The 26,268-nt window shown below is 37.9% G+C and overlaps 2 protein-coding genes across 3 annotated transcripts in view; both read right to left on the bottom strand.

The window, feature by feature from the left end:
• The window catches only part of LOC6641771 (hemicentin-1), a 116,712-nt gene that overhangs the window by 1,101 nt on the left and 89,343 nt on the right, over window positions 1-26,268 (bottom strand). Inside the window, exons 5-7 of one of the 2 annotated variants that reach the window (XM_023175456.2) lie at window positions 15,737-18,013; window positions 14,685-15,377; window positions 6,272-6,742 (exon numbers count right to left, since the gene is read on the bottom strand). In XM_023175456.2, coding sequence (XP_023031224.1) covers window positions 6,272-6,742; window positions 14,685-15,377; window positions 15,737-18,013 — 3,441 coding nt within the window. Of the gene's footprint in view, window positions 1-6,271; window positions 6,743-12,411; window positions 12,472-14,684; window positions 15,378-15,736; window positions 18,014-26,268 lie in introns of those variants that run through there. The other variant, XM_023175457.2, reaches the window with a different exon arrangement.
• On the bottom strand, window positions 7,373-10,019 carry LOC111518513 (folylpolyglutamate synthase, mitochondrial). The gene has a single exon (XM_023175458.2). It carries the CDS (start codon window positions 9,730-9,732, stop codon window positions 7,639-7,641), a length of 2,094 nt encoding a protein of 697 aa, XP_023031226.1. The 5' UTR covers window positions 9,733-10,019; the 3' UTR covers window positions 7,373-7,638.

Here is a 26,268-nt window from a genome sequence, read left to right as displayed (position 1 = left end):
TGCCCTAGGTGCATGCCAAACACTTTGGCACTCTGACAATTGCAACTTTTGCATAAATACATTTTCCGCGGCTGTCGCTGTTTTCCGTCTTTACCCCATTCCTGCCACCTTTTTTTTCTCAGTCAAGTGGTTTGGGTGAGGAAAATCCTTACAATTGCGAAAAATTCTTTTTAGCATACTTTTATGCGCACACGACGCATTGAAAATTTGTATCTTTAGTTTGACAAATGCGTTTAGCTTTTGGTCTCAGCGTTCTGGTTCTGGTTTTCCAAACAATTTATGCCTGAAAAACTCAATTAACGTGGTATGTGCTCTATGTGTTGTATTTTCCTCGATTTTTCCACTTTTCATCGTTTGCTCTTAGCGGACCCCTTTTTGTATTTTTCAAGCGCTACGTAAAGAGTCAGCCACAAAATGAAACACGGTCGTTTGAGCTTTATGGCAAATGCAGCCAGCCACTTCTTGTTGTTGTTTTTGGTACCCCTGCTGTTGTTGTTATTGTAGTTGTTGTTGTTGTTGATATGGTTGCTGTTATGTTTCATTACCTAATAAACATTTTACGATAGCAACGGTGGCTCCATGGGGGGTAAGAGCAAGGGCAAGGTAGGTGCTTCGGTCAACAGACAGTAGCTGACCAAATTGGTAAATTGTTTGAAAGATGCATTACAACATGCAGTCAGGCAGGAGGCAATGAGCTAATAGAGAAAGAGGAGAGAGAGAGAGAGAGAGAAAGAGAAAGAGAGTGGGAAAGAAGGGGCAAAGTGGCCAGGTTTGTACCACATAATTAACTAGCTCCAATGGGCTGGCAATGAGAATTTCCTGGCATTTGCCTGCCTGTCCGCTCCAGCATTCCATCCACCATTTCATCTTGAATATTAAACTTAGTTTTGGGGTTGAACAACTATTCTAAAGTGTTTCTAATAATTTAAATATTTTCAATGCATCCTTCATTCTTATTAAATTGATAAATATTCTCTTGCAAAACAATTGAAATTTCCATTGGTTAGTACAATGAATAAGATATTAATCTTATTCAGCAAATTTTGTTTAAAAATTTGTCAATGTAGGTTGGAATATTATCTATCTTTATAATTCTAAATAATTCTTCACATTTTGAACTTTAATTGACTGTCAAAAACAAAAACAACAAGAAACCGAATTTGGGCAAATGTAGAAATAAACTAAAATTCTTAGAAAACCTAACTTAAACCTTACTTATGTAAATTTTAAAGATGTTACATTGAAAATCTATACTATAATATAAATACTCTAAAATAGAAAAGCTGCTTCTTATCTCAGATAGTTTTTCCTTTATACGAAATGAAGATTTAAGCTTAATTAACAGACAGCGATACTTTTGGCAAGCATATTAAATATTGAGATTTTCGAAACCCATTTCTATGTTTACTTTTATTATTTACTTTTTACTTTATATTTTAAAATATTTTGTCATATTGATAAGCTAAATAAATTCATTGATTTCATTTCAGATTTTGTCAACCATGTTTTCGTAATGAGAGTATACAATTTTCATCTAATGTTATCTTTGGCATCTACACTATAAAATCGGTTAATGTTCCCCCAATACATAAATGTAACCAACTTCCCCTCTTGCCAACTCAAACTCCAATTTAAGGTGTTGTTGTTGTTGTTGGTGTCGTCGTTGTTGGCTTCTGTTCTGTTGCTCTGCTGTGTTGCCTCATAAAACATGCTTGGCCTCAGGTATGCTCCTCTGGCTGCAACATTCTGTTTCTGCTATAGAGCCAACGTATCTGAATCCTGGTGGTTGTCCCACTTCTTGCTCCTTCCACATCCTCCCACTCAGCATATTTATGCCTATGAATATTTCATTTAATTGAAGCGCATTCATTACCAACCACAGCCATGCCTTCAGCTCCTTCTACTGCCATAACTCCCCTCATTCACAGGTTGGCTCTTCCTTTTTTCTCTTTTCGGGGTTTTTGGTTTTTTTGGCATTGTAATTAAAATAAATTTATTACGTAAAATGTTTTTGGCCCCCGCCAAAAAAAAAAAAAATTTGTCCAAAATTGTTGTTGCTGGCAGCATAATAAATAATGGCAAGGTGAGTGAGTGTGTCGGTGTGCGTATGTGTTTGTGCTGTGGCATGTGTGTGAGTGCGTATCTGTGTGGAATGTTCATTGTATGTTTAATGATCTGTATATATGACCTCGACTCAACTCGACTCGATTGCGAGGACGGAAATTGATGCGGTTAATATGCTTCTAATTGTTAAATTTGCCTGGTTATTACAGAGATGCAGATTGTGTGTGTGGAAAAGAGAGAGAGAAAGAGAGAGAGAGAGGGACAAAGAAAAAACGAGTTAGCATTAGAAATAGCGAGTGTGTGAAAGAGAGAACATTTAACCGCAACTAAAAACAAAAGTTAAGCCAATAATACCAAATATCGTATGTACATTTTTAATGAAATTTCTAAAATTCGACACCATGGAAAGTAATGGAAATTCAATTTGAAAATATTTCAGAAAGCTATATAAACATATCGATTAGATTGCAGTGTGTTCAAAATGTGGTTAGATTGATTGAAATCGGATTGAAGTAGAATAATTGTTATAATCTAAAATTAAAAAAGAGTTGCTTTAGAAAACATTTTTTATTGTTTTATGGAAATCTACCTATATATTCGTTTTCTCTGCTATTTTTAACTTCTAAAAACACTCAAGTCAATCTTTGGCTATATATGTATAGATGGTTGTTTAAGAATAAACATCGTGTTCATCTAAAGCGGTTTCACCAAATCAGACGCACTATTATTCATTGCAATATAATTTTAGTCAATACAAACTTGACTTTAAGCCAGTTCGAGGTCAATATTTTACAGTTTTATTAAACGAAATTCCTAAACAAATCTCGATTTGCTTAATTAACATTTTCATGGCACATATTTGTGTGGAATTTTCATAAACATTGCAGCACAACATTAAACTATTTGTCTTTATATCAACATAATTAAGCCCTCCATTTGGTAATCTTTCAAAATGGAATGCATTTAGCCAAGAATTGTGCTTGTTATTCTACTTCGACGTTGGGGGAAAACTATTTGAAAAACGACTTAATATGGCAATAGACATCATTGGCATTTTGGCAATTCAACTTCTGTCAGACTTTCAGCCCCCGTTGCGCTATTTCTTTTTGTTTTGTGGATGCAGCCACAGCAAATCGCACAGAGCAATTCAATTGTACAAAATCCAAAGAACGAAAGCGAAGCAAAACAAAAGCGTTGCATACTTTTGCGAGCGCACAGTTTGACGTTGCAACCACGGCGAAATATTTGTGTGTGTATGTGTGTTTTCTTTCCCCGCGCCACACTATCAAAGTCAAAAGCGAAAGCGAGTTGTAAAACTCGAGTTCCACTAGAAATGCAAGCAATTTTCACAAAAAAAAAAAGAAATTGAAATAGAATGGTCCAAGGACTTGAATGAGCATCTTCATCCACAATGCTTTAGGTAGTTTTGAAGCAAAATAAAAGTGTAAGTAAAGGCTATGTGAATCGTTTTTTCTTAGTTCAACAGTATTTGCCACCAGCTAAAAAATTTCAAAGCTGCAACTTCATGTTGATACGATTCTTTATTAATCAACTACAAAGCTCCAATGCCTATTCTGTGTTTACCTCTTTATTGCCATGGGGCAAGTTTACATATAATCCCATATTGTAGATAAAACTCATATTCATATCTATAAACGTTTGGAAATCAAAATGTATCTATATTTTATTGTGGTAACATCTTGACTTTTTATTGCTGATGTGATTTTTAATAGCCAAGAAGCTACCAGTTATATATTGCAGTTGCTATTGTTACTGATTCTTTCGTTGCTGCCTCACATACGTTTTCAAATTGGTGTTTGTATGTTTTCTGTTTTTTTTTGTTGTGGCTGAAAATGCGGCACACGGTTGCTCTGGTGCTTCCTCTGATTTTGCTGCAGAGGTCCAGTTTGCTCTATGGCATTGTTTTAATTGAAATGTTTTTTTTCCTGATGTTTTGCCTAAGCCGATTAGCAGCAGTTCATAATGCATGCAAACTGCTCACTGGTGAATGGTATGAATGCATCTATTTTTCCCTCTTCTTTTGTTTTCCTCTCTCTCTTTGCATGCTTAAGTAAAAAAAAAACAATTGAGTTGGTTGTTCCTTTTTTGTTGTGGTCTGTGTGTGGTCCATTCCTAAAGGCACCGTAATAGATAGCCGCAGATGCTTGTTGTTTTTATTGTTGGAAACTGCTTTTGTCTGTCTAATTGTAGGAACATTTAGTAGAAGCTATTGAGGCTATAAGTCGACTGAACTGTACCCTGCTTAAAGTAATCATAAAAAGAAAACTATATAAATTGAAATATTTTCATAAGCAGAGATTTATGCCCTATATTTACAAAACTTTTTCTCTTAGTAGCTCGAAGATTGAAGCTTTTGATTATTGACTTAATAAGACTTTTCCATTTAAAGATTTTGACTTGGCTTTAAATTTTCCGCATTACTTTTTAATTGAGCAAATTTCAATACACTACGCATTATTAAGTTAAAAGGGAACGAATTGAAAATCACGCATACGCCATGTTTCCGCATTTATAAGCAGTCTCAGACGTCATCAAAATGCTACACTTGTAGTTTATTTTTTATATTTTGGATGCCGCATTTAATGCACTGCAGCAGAAAGAAAAATATTTCTGAGCTTCTTTTCAGCTTTGAGCATATTAACCTGTATGTGTGTATTTTTTGCATCAGATGTGTGTATGTGTGTGTGTGTATGTGTGTGTGTGTGGAGTTATTTATGTATGGTTTTCGTTTTTAATTAGCTCTCTGTTTGTGGATAGGAAAATTTATAAAAAAAATGATTATTGTACCCTCGGAAATTTGGAATTTCAGTTAGGTACAAATACTTTTCACAATTTGTATTTGTCACAAACCACGTCCTAATAAGTGAATTAGAAGCGAAAGTGAAATATTACTTCCAGCTTAGATTGCAAGCTAATTTTCTAGGAGAGGAAATATACAGTATGTGTAATATATTCCATCCAATTTTTCAATTAATCTCTCCCTTTAAATATTATCTCATTTCCAAGAGTTTTACTAGGTTTACAAAGGAATGTGGATAAATGAATGTCAATTTTAATTTTTCTTGATTCTGATTCTTAAAGAAATTATCTCGTTTTGCTTAGACAATTTTCAAAGAATATGGCAAAATAATCCTCTCAACTTTGGTCTAATATTGTGCCACTGTGTGTGTGTTTGTTGTGCGCTGCTGGCAATGTTTACTTTTTCATTTTTGTTGAATTTTTTCTTTGTTTTTCTGTTTTTTTTTCTTCTTTTTTTTTTGTTATGGACATCTGCGTTTTGGTTCGAATTCCTCTTCAGTGATTCAGAATCACTCCACTTATAGCCCTGCCAGCGTGTGTTGTTTGATTTTGATTTCTGTAAAATATTTTGTGCTCTTGCATTTTACATTTTTTATACCCTTTAGCGATACCCAAAATAGGGTACATTGATACCATTGGTAAAAAGAAACTGAGGTCAGATTAAAGACAATGTGAAGGGCGATTAAAAGAGATGAAAATCGGAAGAATATTAGCTGAATGTTATTAAAATTAAAATGACATCTACAAATTAAAAGGATCTCAATGAGTTTCAGGTCTGTTTTATACTAAATTTACTAAAATGGATTCAAGACTGTTTGACAGACGTTGTGCAACAAGGCGAATGAGTAATATGAATGAAGACGAAAGGCCTAATTCATTGCAGGGTAACCTAAAGTTGGCATTTTTGGAATTCTTTCTCTATAGAATCCCCCATAACTCCACCCAAGCCTTGGAGCAGTTTGTTTTTTGATTTTTTTGCTGCGTTTCTTCTTGCTGCTGCTGCTGCTGCTTCTATAGTTGTCCCTGCAAGCCATTTGTTGTTTTTTTTGATAGATACGAGAAAAGTGGAAGAGGGCAGCTGACTATTTTATGTGCATTTATCTGGAATGTGGAGTGGGTGGAGTATCCCAATGCGTTTGAATTTTTGTGTGAGCTGCATAAAGAGATGAAGGGAGGGAAAGCGAGAGGGAGAGGAAGACAGAGAGATATACAGATGCAAATTGTTTATAACCCTAGCTACAGCATTGTGCTTCATGGATGTGGAAAGTGAGAGAGATGAGAAAAATGGATGAAATTCTATTTTATCTTTGAAAGAGTGTTTTATCCGCTTAAGTGTATAATCAATCAAACTGATTTCTTGGTTCTTATCCTAATGTTCAACACTCACCCAGCTGATGTTGCTGCTGCTGTTGTTGCTGTTGTTGTTGTTGCTGATGATCCTTGCGCTGTGGTGGCATGGGCGGTTGTTTGCCACTGGCTGAACTCTTTCGGAGTGTTCCATAGCGTTGCGCTGCCTTGAGCATTTCCAGCGGCGTTGCTGCCACCGCTGCTCCTGTTCCTGCTCCCGATGACGATGTAGGCGGTTGGCCAAAACTTTGTTGACTCAGTGAACTGGTCACTGTGTTTATGTGGGTTGTCGGTGGTGGTAATGCTGGTGGTGCTTGTGTTCCCGTTATCATTGATGGATAACCATTGTAATCGACTAAACCACTAAATGCTGATGGTGGACGTTCGACATAAATTTGTTGCGATTGCACGGCTGCCATTTGTAAACGCCACAGAGCCTCTTGTGAGAGATCATGGGCATTGGTATAATTATTCTCATTAGAATTCAAATTCAAGTTGCTGTTGCTATTCCCTACAAAACGAAACCAATAAAGAAAATCAAATGGGTTGTTGATTATATGTAAGTATTTCGGGTTCAAGGAAATTACAAGTGAGTAAGTGCCAAAAGAAAATGAGGTGCTTAATTTAGTGCTCAGTGAGAGAAAATATGAAAGTCACAGTTGCTAATTGGATATATAAGGAAATTGCCAAGTCATAGTATTTGAGCAATTTTCCTCATCACTTTTCAAATTTTGCTTATAAATATATTAGTAGAAGTATATAAAATAGTACAGATACAGAGTAAAACATGGACCACATTAACAAATAAATGCCCCTTTCTTCTGTCAACGTTTCAAGTTAATCATGTTTTCTGCAAGGCAAATGACAAATAAGTTTATTAATGATGAAAAGGAAAAATAAAGTAAAGACATTATGCTTCTCAATTTTAGGTTCTTGTGGCTTAATAAAAGATAAGATTATGAAGATCTAATTAACCTTCTAGTAAGCTAAAAAAAAGTAAATGCTTTTTAAATTTCTCAAATTATTTAGAATTAGAAAATGGAATCAATAATTTTGTGTTATTCTTTGAATATTTTCTAAGGGTTTGCCATATTTTTCATCAAGACTATAGTTCTATATAACATAAATATTAAAATAATTCTTCAGTTTTATTTTCTGTTTTATTTATTGTACTCTGAATAAAACGAATTCGTTTATAAAAATTTTGTTGGTTTCTGTTTTGGAAAATATTCTTATACTGGTCCATCTTTTAAGTTGTCGTAGATTCTTCGAGCTTTTCAGTGGCTGATGATGAGAACGAATTTTGTGTTTGCATTGAACATAAAAACAAAAAAATCCACGATAAAATTTCACAAACTAAACGAAAATCGTAGTTTTTGTTTTATAGATTTATGTTCGATTGCTTGACTAAATTTTGGTGTTTAGACCCTTCAACTTGTGCAGATGGGAAATTGTGGCGGCAACCAATTGCCTAGAGCCCGTGACAAGAACATCTAATTCGCTTCTTTTGCCATATGATTGCTTGCCATATTTGTTGGTCAGATATTCGAAATATGAAGCAATCGATAGGGATATTTGAGAGTTATCCTTCTTGCCAGTCTCCTCGCAGAGGGCGCGCCAATTGCCGGCATTACGTTTGGCTCGCTGCAAATTTTCCATTCCATGCCACACCATGGACTTGGAAGAATCCTGTGCCTGGTCGATAATTTCACCCTCAAAGTAATTGGGATTCGGAACAAAGCCAGCCTCATCGAAGCGCACATTCATCCGTATGACAGTCAATAGATCTTTGGCATTAAACTCATTCACCTTGTTGAATAGAAGAATCTTCGGGAAACGATTGCAGCGTGTACGCGAATAGAACCAATCCCGGCAAGCCATCATGCTCTCCAGAGTGTCGGCAAAATCCAAATAAACATTAAACATGCCACACTTGATGATATCAAATTGTCCCGGCTGCTCATAAGTCTCAATCCCACGAGCTGTTCCCTGTGTCAGTTCAACACTATTAGGTTCCAGGCCGACAATATATTCGGGCTTATAACGTCTGAGATAATCGTAGGCCAATTGAATGCCCAACGAGCCATTTAATCTCATCGAGTAATTGACATTTGATAGAGTTTTCTTGTTATTTAAATTCTTCTCTATGTATTCATGGAAAGCTGGAACACGGTGGAGTTTAACACCCAATTTTTTGGCCCCTTGATTCAATACTTCACAGCATTCCGGTTGGATGACTGATGTATAGATACTTGCATCAGGCTTCATAATGGCGGCCTTGGTCCAAGCGATATCCCTCATGGAGTTGCCCAGATTAAAGTTTTGCTCCCAGCCGAGAGTGCTGATGCCAATGGTTTGAGCATGCAAGCAAACATTGGTTGGATCGCTGGCACAACCGTTGCCCACCTCAACGATAGCCACATCGACCTCAGCGTTCCGGAAGGCGTGAAATGCCATCACTGTCAAAAGTTTATTGTATGCCGGCAGTGGTTTCATCTCAATCAATTGGTCATGCAGTAACCCAAAGAGCTGGGTGAACTCCGCTTCCGAAATGGGTTCACCATCTATGCGTATACGTTCGGTGGTCGAAAAGACATGGGGTGAGGACAGGACCCCCGTTTTGACCCCGTGTGCTTGCAAAATACTCTCCACTATGCGGCAGGTGGAGCCACGACCTTTGGTTCCAGCTACTTGGATGACCGGAATTGCCTCCAAATCGGTTAGATCCAGCCCCGTTTTATACAAACAGGCAAAAGTTTGTTCTACAATCGGATCCAGCTGCGTTTCACTTGGCTTTAATGTAATTCTTCCGGGCAATGGCTCTAGCACCTGATAGGAATTCAACCTTGTAACTGCTTCCAAATAGGCCAAACGTTCTGGGGATTTTGGTTCCGGAGTGGCTTCATCTGTCTCACCTGAGGATGCATTACTCTCGGCTGGGGCTTGAGCATTCGTTTGCTCTTTGATTTTCTGTAATTTTTGCTGCTGCATTTCTCTTCCTGCCTGCTGTTTGGCCTGCATCTCCTTCACCCATTGAGCCTGCTTTTGTTGCTGAGAGCCTTGCATGCGATTCATCCAGGACTTGCGCTGCGATTCACTACAGGATCCCTTAAAAGCTTCGTTGCTTTCTTGAATTTTCTGCGGGGAAATCGGTATCGGCGGGGTAGATGGAAACGAGTGCAAAGTTTCAGAAGCTGCTCCTCGATTGGCCGACAATTGAGCCTTCTTTTGCATCTCCGGAGATACTTTGGCCATCCATTTGGCCCTTTGATCGGTAATATTCGGGGCCACCGCAGCGACTTTCTGAGTTGATTCCGGTTGCTTTGCTTGTTGCACTGCTTCAGGATTTTGGTCTTCCTTAGCTGTTGCTTTATTTCTTTTCATAGGAACGGGCTTCTTGAAACTGATCTTGAAAAAGTCTCTGGAATAATGATTCGATACCATTTGAACTCTTCGCAGTGCCGCCATATCACGTGATGCCATTCGCAATAGCGAATTCATTTTTATGTTTACTACTATTCTGTTATTTTTTGGATTTTTTGTTCGAAAAGGAGCGCGTTAATGTCGAGTTTTTTTGTTTTTGCAAATAATGAAACGAAACAAACAACAAATTTACGAACTGAAAAGTATAAAATTTTGGATTGTGCAAAATTTATAAGCGGAATCTGTCTGTGTTTGAGTTGGAATGAATTTTTAACCTCTTTTATTAGTATTCGGGTTAAAAAAAATATAAATTTACAAGAACCTAAAACGACAGCTAGCGAAATGGTAAATTGAAATTAGAACTGAACAATACAACGAGACTTTTGTAGGCATATCGATTTTAGATTTGAACAGGTAACTAGATTAAGTAAGTTATTATTTTGAAGAACTTGTGTTTTTATACCCTGGCAAAAAGGGTATATTAATTTTGGTCAGAAGTGTGCAACGCATAGAAGGAAGCATCTCCGACCATATAAAGTATATATATTCTTGATCAGCATGACGAGACGAGTTCATATAGCCATGTCCGTCCGTCCGTCCGTCCGTCCGCCTGTCCGTCTGTCCGTCTGACCGTCTGTCCGTCCGTCTGGATCAACGCAAACTCCTCCTAGACCTAAAGAGCTACAGAGCTGAAGTTTTGCATGTAGGCTTGTATATACTGCAGGCGTTGTATATCTCGGATTCAGCCGGATCGGTCCACTATATCATATAGCTCCCATACAAACCGCAAAGTCACGAACAGTGACTTTTCTCAATAACTTCGTTATTTTCTGAGCTATTGTCGTGAAATTCAATATTGGTGAGTTTATTATCCATATAAACGATTGTGCCAAATTTGATCAAGATCGGCTGACTATATCATATAGCTCCCATAGGAACGATCGGTCGTAAACAGTGAAATTCTTCAATAACTTCGTTACTTTTAACGCGATTGCTTTCAAATTAAATATTTGTTAATGACTGTGCCGAATTTGATAAATATCGGGTTACTATATCATATAGCTCCCATAGGAACGATCGGTGGAAAACAGTGACTTTGATCAATATCTTCGTTATTTCCTATGCTAAGATTGTAGGCCGTTCTTTCGCAAACATTAGCCTTTTTGGCTTAAACGTTTTTCCACTTTGATGGCTTTAGGTAAGGAAAGAGTTACCAAAAAAGTTGCAAGGGTATACAAACTTTGACGCGGTCGAAGTTAGCCCCGGCCCTCTGGTTTGAATTTGATTGGCATAATCACAATAACGAAAGGCGATTGATTGAGCAATCGATTACTATAAATAGTAAGTAGAGAAAGCCTGTCTAACCATCCTGGGGAACGCATATTCAGAATGGGCATATTAACTTGAAAGACTAGAGTAGATACTAATCTACCCAGGCGGAATATTATAGATCTATACTTGACTTTAGGTATATTTAATGTTGCATTTAAAAATTAATTAAATTGCTTGTCAATTTAAATAAAATGCGTCTATTTTTAAGCCAGTGGATCTCACAGAAAGAATTGCCATTTAGGCAACTAGATCATTTTGAATTGCATATAGTAAGCTGTATTTTTCTAAAAAATACAGGTGTTGGGGGCTTCCAGGTTTATTCATTTCATAAAGGAACAAAGTTCGTTGTTCAAAAATTCAGTGTAAACAGATTTGTATGCAATAGATACAGAATACTCACTCTGAACTATTATTTAGAAAGATTTTATCACATAAAGTGTGTGTAATGGGGTGACCAACAAGATAAGTATCTAAAGTGATAAGCGCCGATCTAGATAAGTGTAATACCAACCTAAAGGGTCGTTTGACTCTTAATATATGTATGTTTCGTTCTGAGTATATAGTAGTATAGTATGTATATGGGTAGGTATATGTAATTGAAATAAAATTTAATACCCTAATTATTTCACAAGCCCCATTTTAAGCAATAAATATTCTTCACATTAGACTTTTTTCGGAATTCCATTTCTAAATTTGTAAGCATTATTATTGAATAAAAGGTGGCTAAAATGTCAGATCTTCTTCTAAAAGTGTAGATACCTTTGCTTATTGCCCATAGTTGCCAAATTCCACCACACATAAAACTTACAGACTAACTAATTTGGCAATAAAGTGCAACAAATGTGAAAACAACAAACATCAACACACAAGACAATAACAACAAGAACAATTTAATTATGGTGATGGTGGTGCTATATTTTGTTTTGTTTTTTTTTGGTGCGAAAAAAAGTTTTTGCATTTTGGGTGCGTGGTGCAGCGGTTTCTGTGGTGCAAAGTTCAAGTGTGTGTCGCCATTATCCATCTCTTTTTTGCTCAGATGCTCTCTATCTTTAGTTCTCTGTCATGCTTTTGGCCGGTTGTTACCTGTGATGGCAAGTGTTGTTGTTGTTGTTGCGGTTTTGGCATTACGTGAAGTTGTTGTAATTGTTGTTGCCAGAGCTGTGGTGGTAGCTGCAGTGGCTGCGGTCACTTGTCCCTCTTCTTGCCCGAAACCCAGTCGCTGTAACAATCCCGATCCGAATCCGTGTCCTTGTCCATGTCCATATCCCTGTCCTTGTGCTGGGGTCTGTACCTGTACCTGTCCCTTTCGCTTTAAGGTGGAGTTGTTGCTTCTCAATAAGCTGTTGGTGTTGTTGTTGTTGCTGGTATTGTTGGTGATGGTGGGTTGCTTCGTTAGATTGGCGCCTGCTAAATGATGTTGCTGTTGTCCGCTACTGTTGCTGTTGCTGTTGCTACGGGCTGCTGCTGGTGTCGCCTCAAGTGGTCCTGCTTTGGTTGCCACCGCATGGTCGACCACGAAACGACGCGCCACCACATGGATATAGGTTGAAGATGAGGTAAGCGCACACACAGACACACACACACAGTCATGCACGGAAATACCCATATGTGTGCGTTAGTTTGTATTTGTGTGAGAGAGAGTGCAAGGGTAGAGAAATAGTAATTAAGTTGGCGTTGGCGCTTGGCATTTAAGTTTAGGTTTAAACAAAAAAAAAAGAAAAACGGCGGCATAATGGCCAGAAACAAAGGCCATCACACCGCCGCACCACATGCTTTCCCTCTCCCCTGTTACCTTTTTGTAGCAACCTATTTGCCCCTCAATACAACCCTCAAGCAATGGCCACACAATTAAAATGCATTGTAGGTGAAGTGTTGCACTTTTTGCTGGCTGTTGTATTCCCCTTTTCGAGTTAGAGTTTCCCGCCGTTCGCCACCTCAATTTAGTGGAAATGTTGCCTTTTCATTTGGGTGTAGAGCAATTTTCTTTTGCTTTTTGCAACAACCTGAGGATTTTTTTTTTTTTTTTCATTTGAAACAAAGGGTTGAAGTCCATTAAAAAATGAATAAAGCTCAAGCACATATTGAATAAAATTCTGAAAATAATTACTATATAATTGAAGATGCTGAAAGAAAGAAGCTTTTCATAAGCGAAAAATATTGTGACTGATAATTTGGTTTGACAATGATTAGGTAAAAGCTAAAACAGTAAACAGTTTTCTGTTTAATATTTAAATTCTTAATTGAGGATTTCATAAAGTTTTTTAGATCGAAAACTGGTGAATTTTGATTTATGCATTTGCAAATTTATGCATTATGCTCTGAGAACTTTTTATCAACTCAAATAAGAGAAATTAGTAAAAGGAACGGAATTTGTAATCGAAGTTTTTTGAATGGTTTAAATGCTTGTTTTTGAAGTGAAATAAATTTTTCCAAAGCCTTTTACCGTATTGAAGATATAATTTAAACTTTTTTTATGGGTTCAGCTTACCAAAAGCTCAATTAATTTGTTTTTCAAAATAAGTTAAGCTACTAACTTGTTGAATTAATCCCAAGCAACATAGGATTCGGACCAACCTCATGATTATTTTTTTGTAAAAAGTGAAATATGTATATATTTTTATATTTTTTTTGCTGCTGCCATGTGGGTACTAGTTACAATTCGCAGAAACTTAATTCCCTATGCCGATAAGTTTATTCCATCAATCGGTTGCCTAAATTTTTGCTTTCTTTCAAGTTGAGAAATACATAAACATATAGTAGACTCATTTTAAAACTTCAAACCTCATAAATGTGTTTGGTCTATAAAAATTTTTAAGTTCAAAAAGTTTGTCGAAAAGTTATTATTTGTTATTTTTGATTCGGGCAAAGAAATCCTTTCATAAGTTGCACTTATCTTTCGGCATTGCGATTTCGGTACACGCGTTTTTAATTGTCTTTGTTTCTGTAGAGAGTCTGAAGTGTTCTGGCCAGTTCAAGGAGCAACTTCATCTGCCAACTTGATGGAGATGGAAAAGAAATGGAGGAAGATGGCAACTAAAAGCAAGTTGCTGTTCGAGCTGAGTTGGCGACAACTGGAGAGCATATGTATGTACCAGTATATCCATGTCTAGCCCCCTGAAGCCAATTAAAAAACTTGCTCACGTTGGCATTGGAGGAGCAGCGAACACAAAAGACTGAAATGGATAAAGGTTTAATTCTCACTTAATTGGAATTACGAGGACGATGATGATGATGATGGCGGCGACGGTGACAACGACAACGACAACGATGGGGGCGAAGTAAGAGAATGGGAACGAGGAAAAATACTGGACTCCCGATTGGCCTGGATGATGATGTGATTTTTCGGGTTGCCAAGGCGAGAATTGGCAAACACACAAATGCCGACACGGATCCCCCAACCACCCGGCATTCACAAGAGAAGATGCGCATTTGCATGAGTAGCTCGGTAAGTGGATGGATGGAGACGAAGTAGAAGGACGCAGAGGACGATAGATTGACATGAAATGCAATTACGCCAAAAAACCAGGACATTGAAGCCAGTCGAGAGCCATACGCATCGAAATGCTTCACCATAAATCTAGGCCGAAAAATGCGTTGCCTTAATGAAGACACGCCCACACGTAACACCACCATCACCAAACCAAACCAAACTCCCACCCACCCACATGTATACCCACTGGTCGTGCCCCGCTACTTACACTCGCCAGCCCCATGTCCGTGTCCAAGTCCGGCGGCACTAGCGGAAGGCATCACTTGATAGCTGTCGCCATCTACGCCAATGGCACTTGTCACATGATAGCCATATCCATTCGAGGCTGCTGCTCCATATAGGCCCAACATGGTTTTAGCCTGCGGCTGATACTGGCCATGACCATGCGACGATGACGACGACGATGTGGCATGAACGTGATGTTGCAAAGACTCATTTGGCTGGTGCTGGTGCTGTTGTTGTTGTTGCATGTTCAATTGCTCGTCGGGATCGTGCAAGGCTGTCAGTGTCAACTCCATGCCGCCATCCAATTGTTTGCCATCCATGCTGCCCGTGGGATAATATGGCGGTGGTGGCGGCAACGATGGTGGCTGCTGCTGCTGCTGCTGTGACTGTTGCGGGTCACCACCAATGGCGGAAGTTTGCGTCAATGAGGGTCGCCGTGAACCATCTAGGTCATAGTCCTTGGCGCCGCCTGCAATTGAGGTCGTCGTGGCAGCACCACCAATGTTGGCGACACCGGAACCTCCCGATGACTGCTTTTTGGCCTTGTGAGTGCGACGACAGCGACAGAAAGCGTACACCAGGGCCAAGAAAATGATGAAGGATAGGGCAGCAATCATAATTGCCACCACAGCGGAAGTCGTGAGGCCTGAATCATTTGGCATGTAAGCTTTCCCAACTAATAAAATAAGAAGAAATCATTTAGTTAGTTAATTCTCGTACAAGTGTACAAGTGTTTTTTGAGTTTACTAAAGAACAAACTAGAAATATGTGATAACTCTCATCGTTATACATCCGCATTTAGTTGATAAACTAGTTTTTATACTTCGAAATGAACAAATTTATATACAGACCTATTTCTGACTCAACTCTTTTCGATTTACTATTGATAGTTTCTTTCATAAGTGGCCAATTTTAAACCTAACATTAAGAATTATTCTCAGTTAAATAAGAAAATTCTAATATTAACATATCAATTCCTAGGAAAGTAATTTCTAATTGCAACAGGAAATGTTCTAGTGTTCTTTATTTACTTACTTTCTGCATTAGCATAGGCGCCGCAATGCTCATGATTGGAACGAAGACATAGTTTCACTCTCACCACTGGACCTGGTCCAGTTGTCTCAGCCAAAGCCATGGTACGGTCCTCACCCAAATGTCCACCCGCAATACTTCTGCCTGACGATGAGGATGATGATGAGGATGTGGCGCCCGTAGAGCCCGCTGATCCTGATGTTGTATAATGAGCTGTTCGTGCCATTTGATTGATTATGGTCTCCTTGAAGGTAGCCTCATGTCCGGAGGGCAACAATGTTAAAGTCTCCACAATTTCCCACATGGGTACTGTGGCATCGCGTGTGACCAGGGATTCCACAACAGCAATCAAGGACAAACATGTGGCCGCCACATTGATGCCCAAAACATGAGAGTTGGGATCATAGCTGACATGAAGAGGAGGTGGAATTTTGCTAACCTTGGTGGTGACGAGCATTTCATTCGAAAAACCTGAAGTTCCCTTCGAATTTAGGGCATACACCTTAAACATATAGCTCTGATGCTGATCCAGTGGTGCTAATTTGCAGGGATTCTCACGGAAGCAATTGAATTCGATCCATTCGTGGGCAGCTCCGGAGCTGCTTGAACTGCTGCTGCTACTGCTGCTCACTTGGTAGCCATAGCCCGGCGAGGAACAGTCCGCTAGCAACTGTTCCCGTGGTGTGTTCACTCGACGATAGCTCACTAAGTATTTGGTACTCATTAGTCCGCCATTGAAGCCAGGTTGCCAATTGAGAACCGCATAATTGTGTCCCACTTCGAGAATCTTGAGATTAGTTGGCTTATCCGGCTGACCCTTGGGCTGAAGACGTATGGGAGCTCTGATGGCATTTAAGTCATTGGTTGCCCTACAAATATATTCGCCATAATCCGAATGCTGTAGATGCCCGATTCTCAATATTGAAGTGTAAACATCATTGTTCTCCATTCGTGTGACAATCTCATAGTGACCATCCGACGACATGGTTAACGGAGACGGATTACTGCCGAATTGCCATTGGAACTCTGGTTTCGGATAGGCCTGCACTTTGCAAACAACTTCCGCTGATTCCCGCAGATCATAGGCCACCTTGTTATATTGATGTATTATAATCGGTTCGTGTTCAATATGCAAATGCATCGATGAGTTGGCTGAGTTGACATCGTTCTCGTAGAGACATGTGAAGACTCCACGATCACTGGGCAACAACTGATTTCCATTCGGTCTAGCCTTGCCGCGAAAACGGAGTATACTCTGCACGGTGACCACACCACCGCCCGCATCTGTGGGTGAGGTGCGTATATCGAACATTTTGCGTGTGGGCAAAATCTCTGTGCCATCTTTGATCCAACGTATTTGTGGACTGGGCTTCCCCTTGGCACTGCAGGTCACTGCATAATCCACATCGCCCACCCTTCGGGTCATATGCTGCTGCAACTTGGCCAGGAATTGCGGTGGCTGATGCACCTCCAGGACAATTGTTGCCATTTTACCTATGCCCAATTCGTTGACCGCATGACAATGATATTTTCCCTCACTACCCAAATGAGCCTTGGGTATGGAATATTGTGGGCCTTGAGCAAGGATTTTTTGTGTATTACTCATTTCGCCATCCATGTCGCGGAACCAACGGTATTGTGGCACTGGCCAGCCCGGAGGATTGGCCGAACAGCTCAGGGTAACGCCATTGCCCACATGTACCACTGGTTTATTGGGTGTAATATAAGCCTGTCCAGGACGATGTCGAACTAATAGAGCCACCGTTGAATTACCCACACCCTCGATACGTTTCGAATTGAAGGGTTGCATCAGATTCACCGAACGACAGATGTAATTTCCCGCATGTTCGGCTCTCACCGAACCCAAAGTGAGCAGTTCTCCGGTATAGCGGAAATCTGGAGCTCCTTCCTTTAACCATTCTATTGCTATGGGCGGCGGATTCGCGGTCACATTGCAACGCACTAGCACAGTCTCACCCTCCTCGGCCTCGTGCGTCTTGGATTCGATGACAACAATGGGTGGATAGAGGACATCAAGGATGATATCCTTTTCACCTGTCTTGCCAAGACCATTGTCGGCACTGCATGTATATTTGCCACTATGATGGCGATTCACACGATAGATCGTATGACTGGGTGTAGCACTCACGTATTGGCCATTGCGTGACCAACGTACATTCGAAACCATTGGCTTGGCATCCACACGGCAATCCAATTTGGCAATATGATCGCGTTCAATGCGCAACGGGTTCTGTGGACCCACTTCAACTCGCGGGTAATCTGCAAAAAAAGGAAACAGAGGGGGAAGGGAAGGTGGTAATGTTAGAGTGGTTTAGCATACAAATAGTCAATTAAAAGCAAGTTGGTTGGGTTGCTGGCTTTAGACGGCCCATTAACTTGCCAATAACCGTTTTCAATTACACAACGACCAGTCCTGGACAGAAAAGGACGTTGACGAGGAACCACTGAACTTCGTCGTGACCCATCGACATTTTTAAATAACAACAATTTGAGCAACAATGAAAAAAATATACAAAACACAAAACAAAAATCAAAATATAAAAGCAAAAAAGGAAATAATAGACGATGGAGGGTAACGTTTACGTGTGTATTCCAAAAGGACTTTTTGTAGTAAAATGGGCACAGTGGTTACAGAACTAACCAAAACTTGCGGGATCGAATTGGATGCAGCAATTTATAGAATTTATAGAATTTATCGAATTTATCGAATATATAGAATATATAAAATTTATAAAATTTATAAAATTTATAAAATTTATAAAATTTATAAAATTTATAAAATTTATAAAATTTATAAAATTTATAAAATTTATAAAATTTATAAAATTTATAAAATTTATAAAATTTATAAAATTTATAAAATTTATAAAATTTATAAAATTTATAAAATTTATAAAATTTATAAAATTTATAAAACTTATAAAATTTATAAAATTTATAAAATTTATAATTATTTTAACTTCAAATCTCTGTTGAATTTTTTTAAAGTTTTTGACAAAAATAAGTTTAATTTAAAATTCGACCACACTATAAGAAGTTTCTTTTGGTCTTATAGAGGATCTTACAAATATATCAAAGCAAAAGAAAGTTAACTCAATATAACAAGAAACTTAAAAAGTATAAGAAAAAAGCTTTCAAATTGAGTCTTCACATTTCATTTATATATAATATTAAGGAAAATCGAAAAAAACATGTAAGTTATTACTCATAAAATATGTATGTTGCCAATGATGTGAAGAAATATTTCTGATGAACTAAGAAAGTAGATAACGATACAAAAGGCTTTATTATATAGCCAGCATCTTCATCAGAAATCGAAATCTACTCATAGTTAAATTTGTGTATAATATAAGAGCAAAAGAGTATTAAATAAGCTAAACTACTTTAAACTGTTGTTGAATTTCTGGCCATTGGAATTTCAGTAACATTTAAATTAAATTAATATTTGATATTCAATTTCTGTTTAAAATACCTAATGCTATCAGTGGGAATGGAACACTTGCATTCGACTGTTTGGCTTAAATTTATATTAGCGATTCTAATTCTAATCTAGGCTATAGATTTAAACTCATTCCAACCATTGTGCGTTTTGGTGATTGTGTTTAACTGGCCATACAACAGTTAATTTCATTTCGTATTGTATCGTATAGCAGCGTATCGTGTATCGAGTCCTGGGCACACTTTAGTTTCGATTTAGTCAAGCGTGAGGCATAATAGTGGGCTAAGTATTATTGTTGCTGTTGTTGCTATTGTTGGGTCAATTAACTTTCAAACACTTTACTTTAATCACCGAACTGTCGAACTGCAGCCTGACCTCAGGCCATTTTACTCAATTTCAGTTGAGCCACTAATTCGAGAGCAAAGTAAGCCCAAAAAAGCTGACCCAAAAAAAAAAGAGAGAAAAAAAATGCGTTATCCGGAACCCAATTACGCGTTGCCACTAAAACATTAAAGCCTGCCTAGTCCTACTCCTAGTTACTGGCTAAATGAGGGGAAGTGTGTGTATGTGTGTGTGAGTGTGCTTGCTGGTGTGTGTAATTATAAAATAAAATTTAATGAGCAACGCTTGTCAGCGGGCAAAAAACAAGTTTGCATTTCAACACATGCCTGATGCTCCCCTGGCACGCCTCCCCCACCCACACAGCCCCGCTGCCCCTTTCAGCTCTCTCCTCTCTAGTACACACTTCTTTCTGCCCCCTTTCGGGCCATTTTCATGCCCAGCCAGCCATACAGTTTCACGCTACCAACGGGTGTTGCTGCCAGAACACGCTTCCCCCCGCCTGTTCTAACCCTCGCTTGCCATCCCGTCCAAGCCCAAGCCCCCAGTGCGACTTGCTGACATTTGCCGTGAAGTTGGGCAGGAAAAAAAATTCTTGTTATTTTTATGGTTTTTCATATAGGGCAGAGTCTAACGATTTCGTCAGTTTACTTACTGGAATACTTAACTTCTTGTTCTAATTACAAACATCTTTTGGATTATAAAGCAAAGTAAATACTCAACACAAGTTTACCAAAATTTGTAAATTTAAATTTAAGCGTAAAATGTCTAAAAAAATGTAGTCAAGGAGCATCTTAAACATGAAACGGACTGCTTTGATTTATATATTTACTGTTTTTAGTACTATTTAGAGTACAACTAAATTTGATTTAATTTCATTGATTTATCCTCATAACAATTTCATATTTACCAATTATTTTTAAAAAATTTATTTTTCTGGTAGATACGCAAAAACTTACATTGCTTTTGTCTTAAAAAATGTTATGAAAATCTATTGTATTTTTTAAATTTTTCTTTTTAAATAAGTTTTGATATGGCTCGATAATTATAATGTACTAAACATTATGGTAAGTATTTCAAATATATGAATTTTAAAGTAGATATGTGTGAAAAACTTTGTTGGGTTGTATTTTAAGAAATAACTTCGATTCCAAATACAATGCACAACCTTTTCAATTTACTATATTTTATTATTTAAACTATTATAATGCATTATCTGGGTTAAATGACAAACTTTATTCTATAAGATATACTATAACACCTACTAAAAGCTAAGAAAATTGTTATTTACGAATAAAGTGCTCACTGGTCTTTTCCAGCAGATGATCATACTTAAAAATAACCCATTGAGGGTATTTGAAGTTCGTTAGGTACATTTGTGTCTTCTGCAGGAACAACCTTTCTTTAAACACCATTTTTTTAAATGAGTCGAACGCAGTGCACGTTGACTGCTCCTGCGAATGTTCGCATATGTGTTGCCACGCCTCTTCTCGTACGCCCCTTTTCTCGCTGGAACATTGTGATTTTATGACCAGCTACATTAGTACCATGAAATATGCGAGCACCACCTGCACCTGCACCGCCAGAGGAGGAAATAGCACCACCCAACCACGAGCTGGGGCTCACTCGCACTCATTCTACCAGATTCCATGGCTTCCGGGCCCTGCTAGGCTGCGTTAAATAAAAATGAAACGTTGCGCCTTGTTGTTGTAACTTATGCCCGTTGGCCATTTCTTTTTTTTCGCATATTTTGTTGTGTTTTTTTTTGCATTTTTTGTTTTTGCCGTAAAATTTAATTATTTAACCCGGAACTGGGCCGAGCTGTTGCAGGAAGTATCACACACTCGCAAATACACAGACACACACAGACTCACACACGTTGACTCACAAACATACCCACGAATACATTCACCTGCTGGGAGTTATTTTAATGAGTAGAGTTTGCAGTGGCTTAAAGCTACTTCCTCTACTTCCACCACCCACATACACCTCTCCCTTCGCTTGATGCTGCTGTTGCATGTTCTCATCTTGGCCAAATTGAAAAGTTACAACGACAACAACAAATAACGGTGCATGCCAATGCTGGCTCTGAAGCTGGAGCTGGAGCCGGAGCAGCTGCTGTCATCGCGTACGTGTCACACAACACATCACGTGACTTCCGCTGCGCGTGCTGGCAACACCTCGATCCCCCCATCCATCTCTCACAATGCTGTCACCGCCGATGCTGCTGCTGCTGCACCCTCATGACAAAGTAAATATCGAAATGCCAGCAGCCAAATACGTTTCAGTAAACGTTCAAATTAAGCAGGAGAGCAAAGAAGGACATGTTTTCCAAAACTCAAATCCAAAAAAAAAAAAAAAAAAATAAAGAAGTAGCTACAGAATAATTCTTGAGCAAATACCAAGACACCTTTAAATGGTGTAGAACGTATATAAAGTGACCTTTAAAAATCTAGCCACGTAAGTGCTTAAATATTGAACAGTTGGGATATAGATCTTTAATTAATAACTTTGCTTTGTTAAGAATGCAAAAAACGTTCCAGGACTTCGCTTTTGAATCGAAAAGAATGTTTTGCAATGTTTGAAATAATTCTCGAAGCAAATATTTTTTGTAGTCAATTTTGGAATTACAGGGAATTCATTGCTAGCCTTATACACAAGTACTTTAAGGCAAAGTTCTTAATATCTCAGCCCCAGTTCCGCCTGTAAAGAAATACTGCATAGTACCCTAAATGTAATTTAAATTTCTTAACTCAAATCTGATCCGTTTAAATTAGAAAAAGAAACTTTTTTTTCTTTAAGTTCAGCAAAAAAATCTCTCAAATACATTAATATCGATCACGAATTAAAGAGTTTTAGAGAACCGTCAAACCTTGTTTTTTTTTTGTTGATACCATCAAGAGAACGTTTACAGCCTCTTGCCCCTCTTAGACATCAAACAAAGGGTTCTTAAAGTGGTAAAGGTTTTTAGAGAAACCACATTACTTGTACCCAAACCTCAAAATAAATCCCAAAAATGTATCAAAAATATCTCCTGATTAAAGATTTTTTAAAATATTACTGAAATCTGTTCCCTATCGCTGGTTTAAAAAATGTTCACATCATCATTTTGATATATCACCATAGCTTTTTTCACAAAAAAGAAAAATGTATTTTTTGTTTGAGTGCACCTCGGTTTTGGTGTTGCCCCCAATTCGTATTGCTGTATATACCACTTCTCACTTGCCTTCTCACTGCACTTCATTGCGCTTTGTGCATCGGTCCATAGGTGTCATATGGACGTGGAAATTAATTGAATTGGCTTTGTGTTGTAGCTGGTAACTGAACCATTTGGCCAAAAAACTACAAAAAAAAAAAAAAAAGTAAAAACATCAAGTACAATTCATTCGCACTTGCGGTTAAAAACAATGCCGAACTGAATGAAGTCCTTTTTGTGGGGGTTGTTTTTTTTTCATTTTTTTGAGGTGTATGAAAAACTGCAGTTAATTGAAAATGGGCAAGCAATTAATTTGCTTTGTCACAAAAGCTGTTAAGCTGCAAACTCAACACAAATGCAAACCCAAAGAAAACATTTCAGCAAACTACCTTACATATATAAATATATATAGGTATATATGTATATAAATCGGACTTTAGGGCTTAAGTCGCTCCACTTGATGCCTGGCCAGACTCAAGTTGAGAGATCTCGAGTGGCACTCAAGAGCAGACAAAGGTAGAACTACAACAATGTTGCATTCATTAAAATCCTGTTAAAAAAGACCCAAAAAAAAAAGTATAAAAGCTTTCCCTTCCACTTGGTGCAATGGCATTTGATGCAACCAAAAAATAAGAAGGAAACTTTTAGACCAAAGAAACATCAAAATGCCAACGGCAAAAACGGCAAAACTTCAAATCAGCTTAAGAAAACTGAGCTAAAGCCAGACCAAAATCGCTGCTGCCATGGAAAATCTTCAGACATAACAAGGATGGCCAAGCCGAGGCAAGGCAAGGCAAGGGCTTGAATTGGTTTTGGTTTTCACTTTTTTAGTGCCATCAAATTGGCCAACTTTTGCCAACTGCCACACAGTTAGTCAGCCAAGCAGCCAGGCAGCCAGCTTACCAACCAACCAGCCAGCCAGCCATTCGGCCGCATTTCTTTTGTGGTTATGCAAATGGCCAAATAGCTGGACAACAGGACTGCCATCAGCATCAAACCCAACACTGACACTAATTGCAATTGTGTGCAGCATTAGCACGTTTCTTTCCATTGCCATCTACCCTTCTCCACCTACTCCCTGTCTTCCCCCCATCCAACAGTTTGTCTGCGTGTAAAAAGGTTTTCGTGTTAGCCCAAAAACTCAGCAGACGTCTCATTCCGTTTTTTTTCCCGTCTTCGTTTCGTTTCGTTTCTTTTTTTTTGGTTTCGTGTTGGCCTTAATCAAAAGGGACAGCCGTCTAGGACCACCAGCAGCATCTCGTTCGCCAACTGATATTGGCAAGCAATAACTAGGGAGCCATGCCACTCAGTTGCAAGTGAGATGTGTGTGCCTGTGCCACTGCCACAAATGTAAAGACAAAATCCTAAAAACCAAAAAAGTTTCAACAAGAAGAAAGCAAAGTGTGACACATTCTTTTGTCAAGGTGTCAAAGCGGCCACATCCACACAGTGGTTAGAAAGTGCGGCAAATCATGCTATTTTATTTACTTACTGAGAATTGTTTTACACTTCTATGATCTCTTACATAATAATATAAAAATGTATTTATTAAAGCTCTTTCCGGCTTTTTAACTACCGATAGTGTGAAGATTTAAAAAAAAAAAAATAAAAAAATGCATTAAATAAATATATAAATGTATTTCTGATAATCTCCTCAAAGTATAGGGCAAGTAAAAATTTACTTTAGAAACCTTCAGTGTCATAAAGAACGAGAAATTCACGTTTACATGGTATTTTGTCATATAGTCGAAAAGTTTTTAAAATATAACAATCGGAATAAAACCGTGAATCAAGGTGAATCAGGTGTAAAAATATAAATTCTAATTATGGGGAAAAGCTTACTTTTGTCTGTCACATATATTTTGGTGACTTAAATATACCATTTAACACTGCATGGTATAAAAACGTTGCTCACAACAGGTGCCATGACGGTGCCCAGAAATGGAAAACTACTTCAAAAAATTTATTGATAAAGAAGAGATTTAAAACAGTTAAAAGAAATGAAAAATTTATTTGTACGATGATATCTGTACAAGAATATTTTTGTTTAATAGAGGCTAATGAAATTTTGTTACAATATTACACTAGGAAAGTTCCATAGGAAATTTAAGCTAAGAATCTGTTTTATTTTGCACCAAAAAGGATATGCTTTTTCGGCTTATATTGAGAGCACATCATAAATCATACATCAAGACTTCGATATGAATTAGCTATTAAAGAAAAAAAATCCTAAATTTTTTAGAAACTATAAATGTATATGTTACGTAGGTAATTCTGATCTTAATTTGCTTTTGACTAAAATAAAGAAAACATTTTGTATAATTTATCAGAATATATTTGATGAATCCAAAACATTAATTCGACAATCATTCTCTCTTAAACTATTTCAAGGATATTAGATTTTTTGCTGTTTTCTCAGTACTTTGCATAAATTCGTACGATGTTAGATTCTTTGCCAGTGGCTTTAAAGTGATAAGTAACTATGTGTCTTTATTTAAAGCTTGCAGGAAAAACTTAATCTTAAAATAAATATGCATATTTTATGGCAACATTTAAAATGTGATAAATTGTGGCTTAAATTGGCCTAAAAAATAAACCTGTTTCACATTGAAACATTTTAACTACAAATAAATTTTTCATTTCTTATAATTCTTTTTAATCTCGTCTTTGGCAAAAGTATCTATTTTAAAATTCCAAACATGCTGTATTTTATTCAATCAGCTTATTAAGAAAAATTTCTTATGACCTTAATACCATGACAATTGATATGAAAATATTTGGTCTAACTGAATTTTATTGCAAACTTTAAGTTGATGCGATTGCAAAATATTTGGTTAAAATGTAAGCGATTTGCGATTTGTCTGCAATTGTTTGTTCTAACAATTTTCTCACATTATTGTCAAAATGCATTTGCATGTGCACACACACACACACACACTCCTCAGGTTCACTTCTCTTCTATATGGATGGTGAGCATCTTTTTATTCAAATTGAAATGTCTTTTCAACGGCTTTGCCTTCCACTTTACCACCAAACAGAAGCAGTAGGGGCAGAAGATACAGCAGCCCAGGACGACGACAGATGAGTGCTGTTTGTCTTCGTCGCTAGTCGACGACTTTTTGGCCAAGGACTCTACGAATTTCAAAGGTGCTGAGAAGTGAAGGTGGGGGAAAGGAAAAGGAATAGCAAAAGGTTTATTACGTGCACCGCATGCAACTGCATAAAAGTCACGTGCACACCTATGTTTCACCTTTTTGTCTTCCCGCATACCGTTCGCCTTGAAGAGACATTTGCATTTGCTGCCTGACCGGCTGAAACGTGCCTCTCACATGCTCACATGTGAGTGAACGTAAGTGTGTGTGTGGCTAAAACTATGCCAAGTTGACAGCGCGCGTTTTGTCTATGCGTAGCCACGTTGCGTATGCGCAATTTGTGAATGGCCTTGCTTTTGTCATCCAAAATCCACATCTCTGGTTTATTTCATTTCAATTCGCTATTTTCACCCTCCATATTTCACTTGCTTTCTCTCTTTCTTTGTCT

The sequence above is a fragment of the Drosophila willistoni genome (assembly GCF_018902025.1).
Source record: "Drosophila willistoni isolate 14030-0811.24 chromosome 2R unlocalized genomic scaffold, UCI_dwil_1.1 Seg200, whole genome shotgun sequence".
Classification (NCBI taxonomy): Eukaryota; Metazoa; Arthropoda; class Insecta; order Diptera; family Drosophilidae; genus Drosophila; species Drosophila willistoni.
Note: the sequence above shows the minus strand (reverse complement) of the source record. Positions and strands in the feature narration are given on the sequence as shown.

Bases quoted from the DNA above. Each gene is read 5' to 3' on its own strand.
- LOC111518513 (XM_023175458.2), bottom strand. From the start codon at position 9,732: ATGAATTCGCTATTGCGAATGGCATCACGTGATATGGCGGCACTGCGA.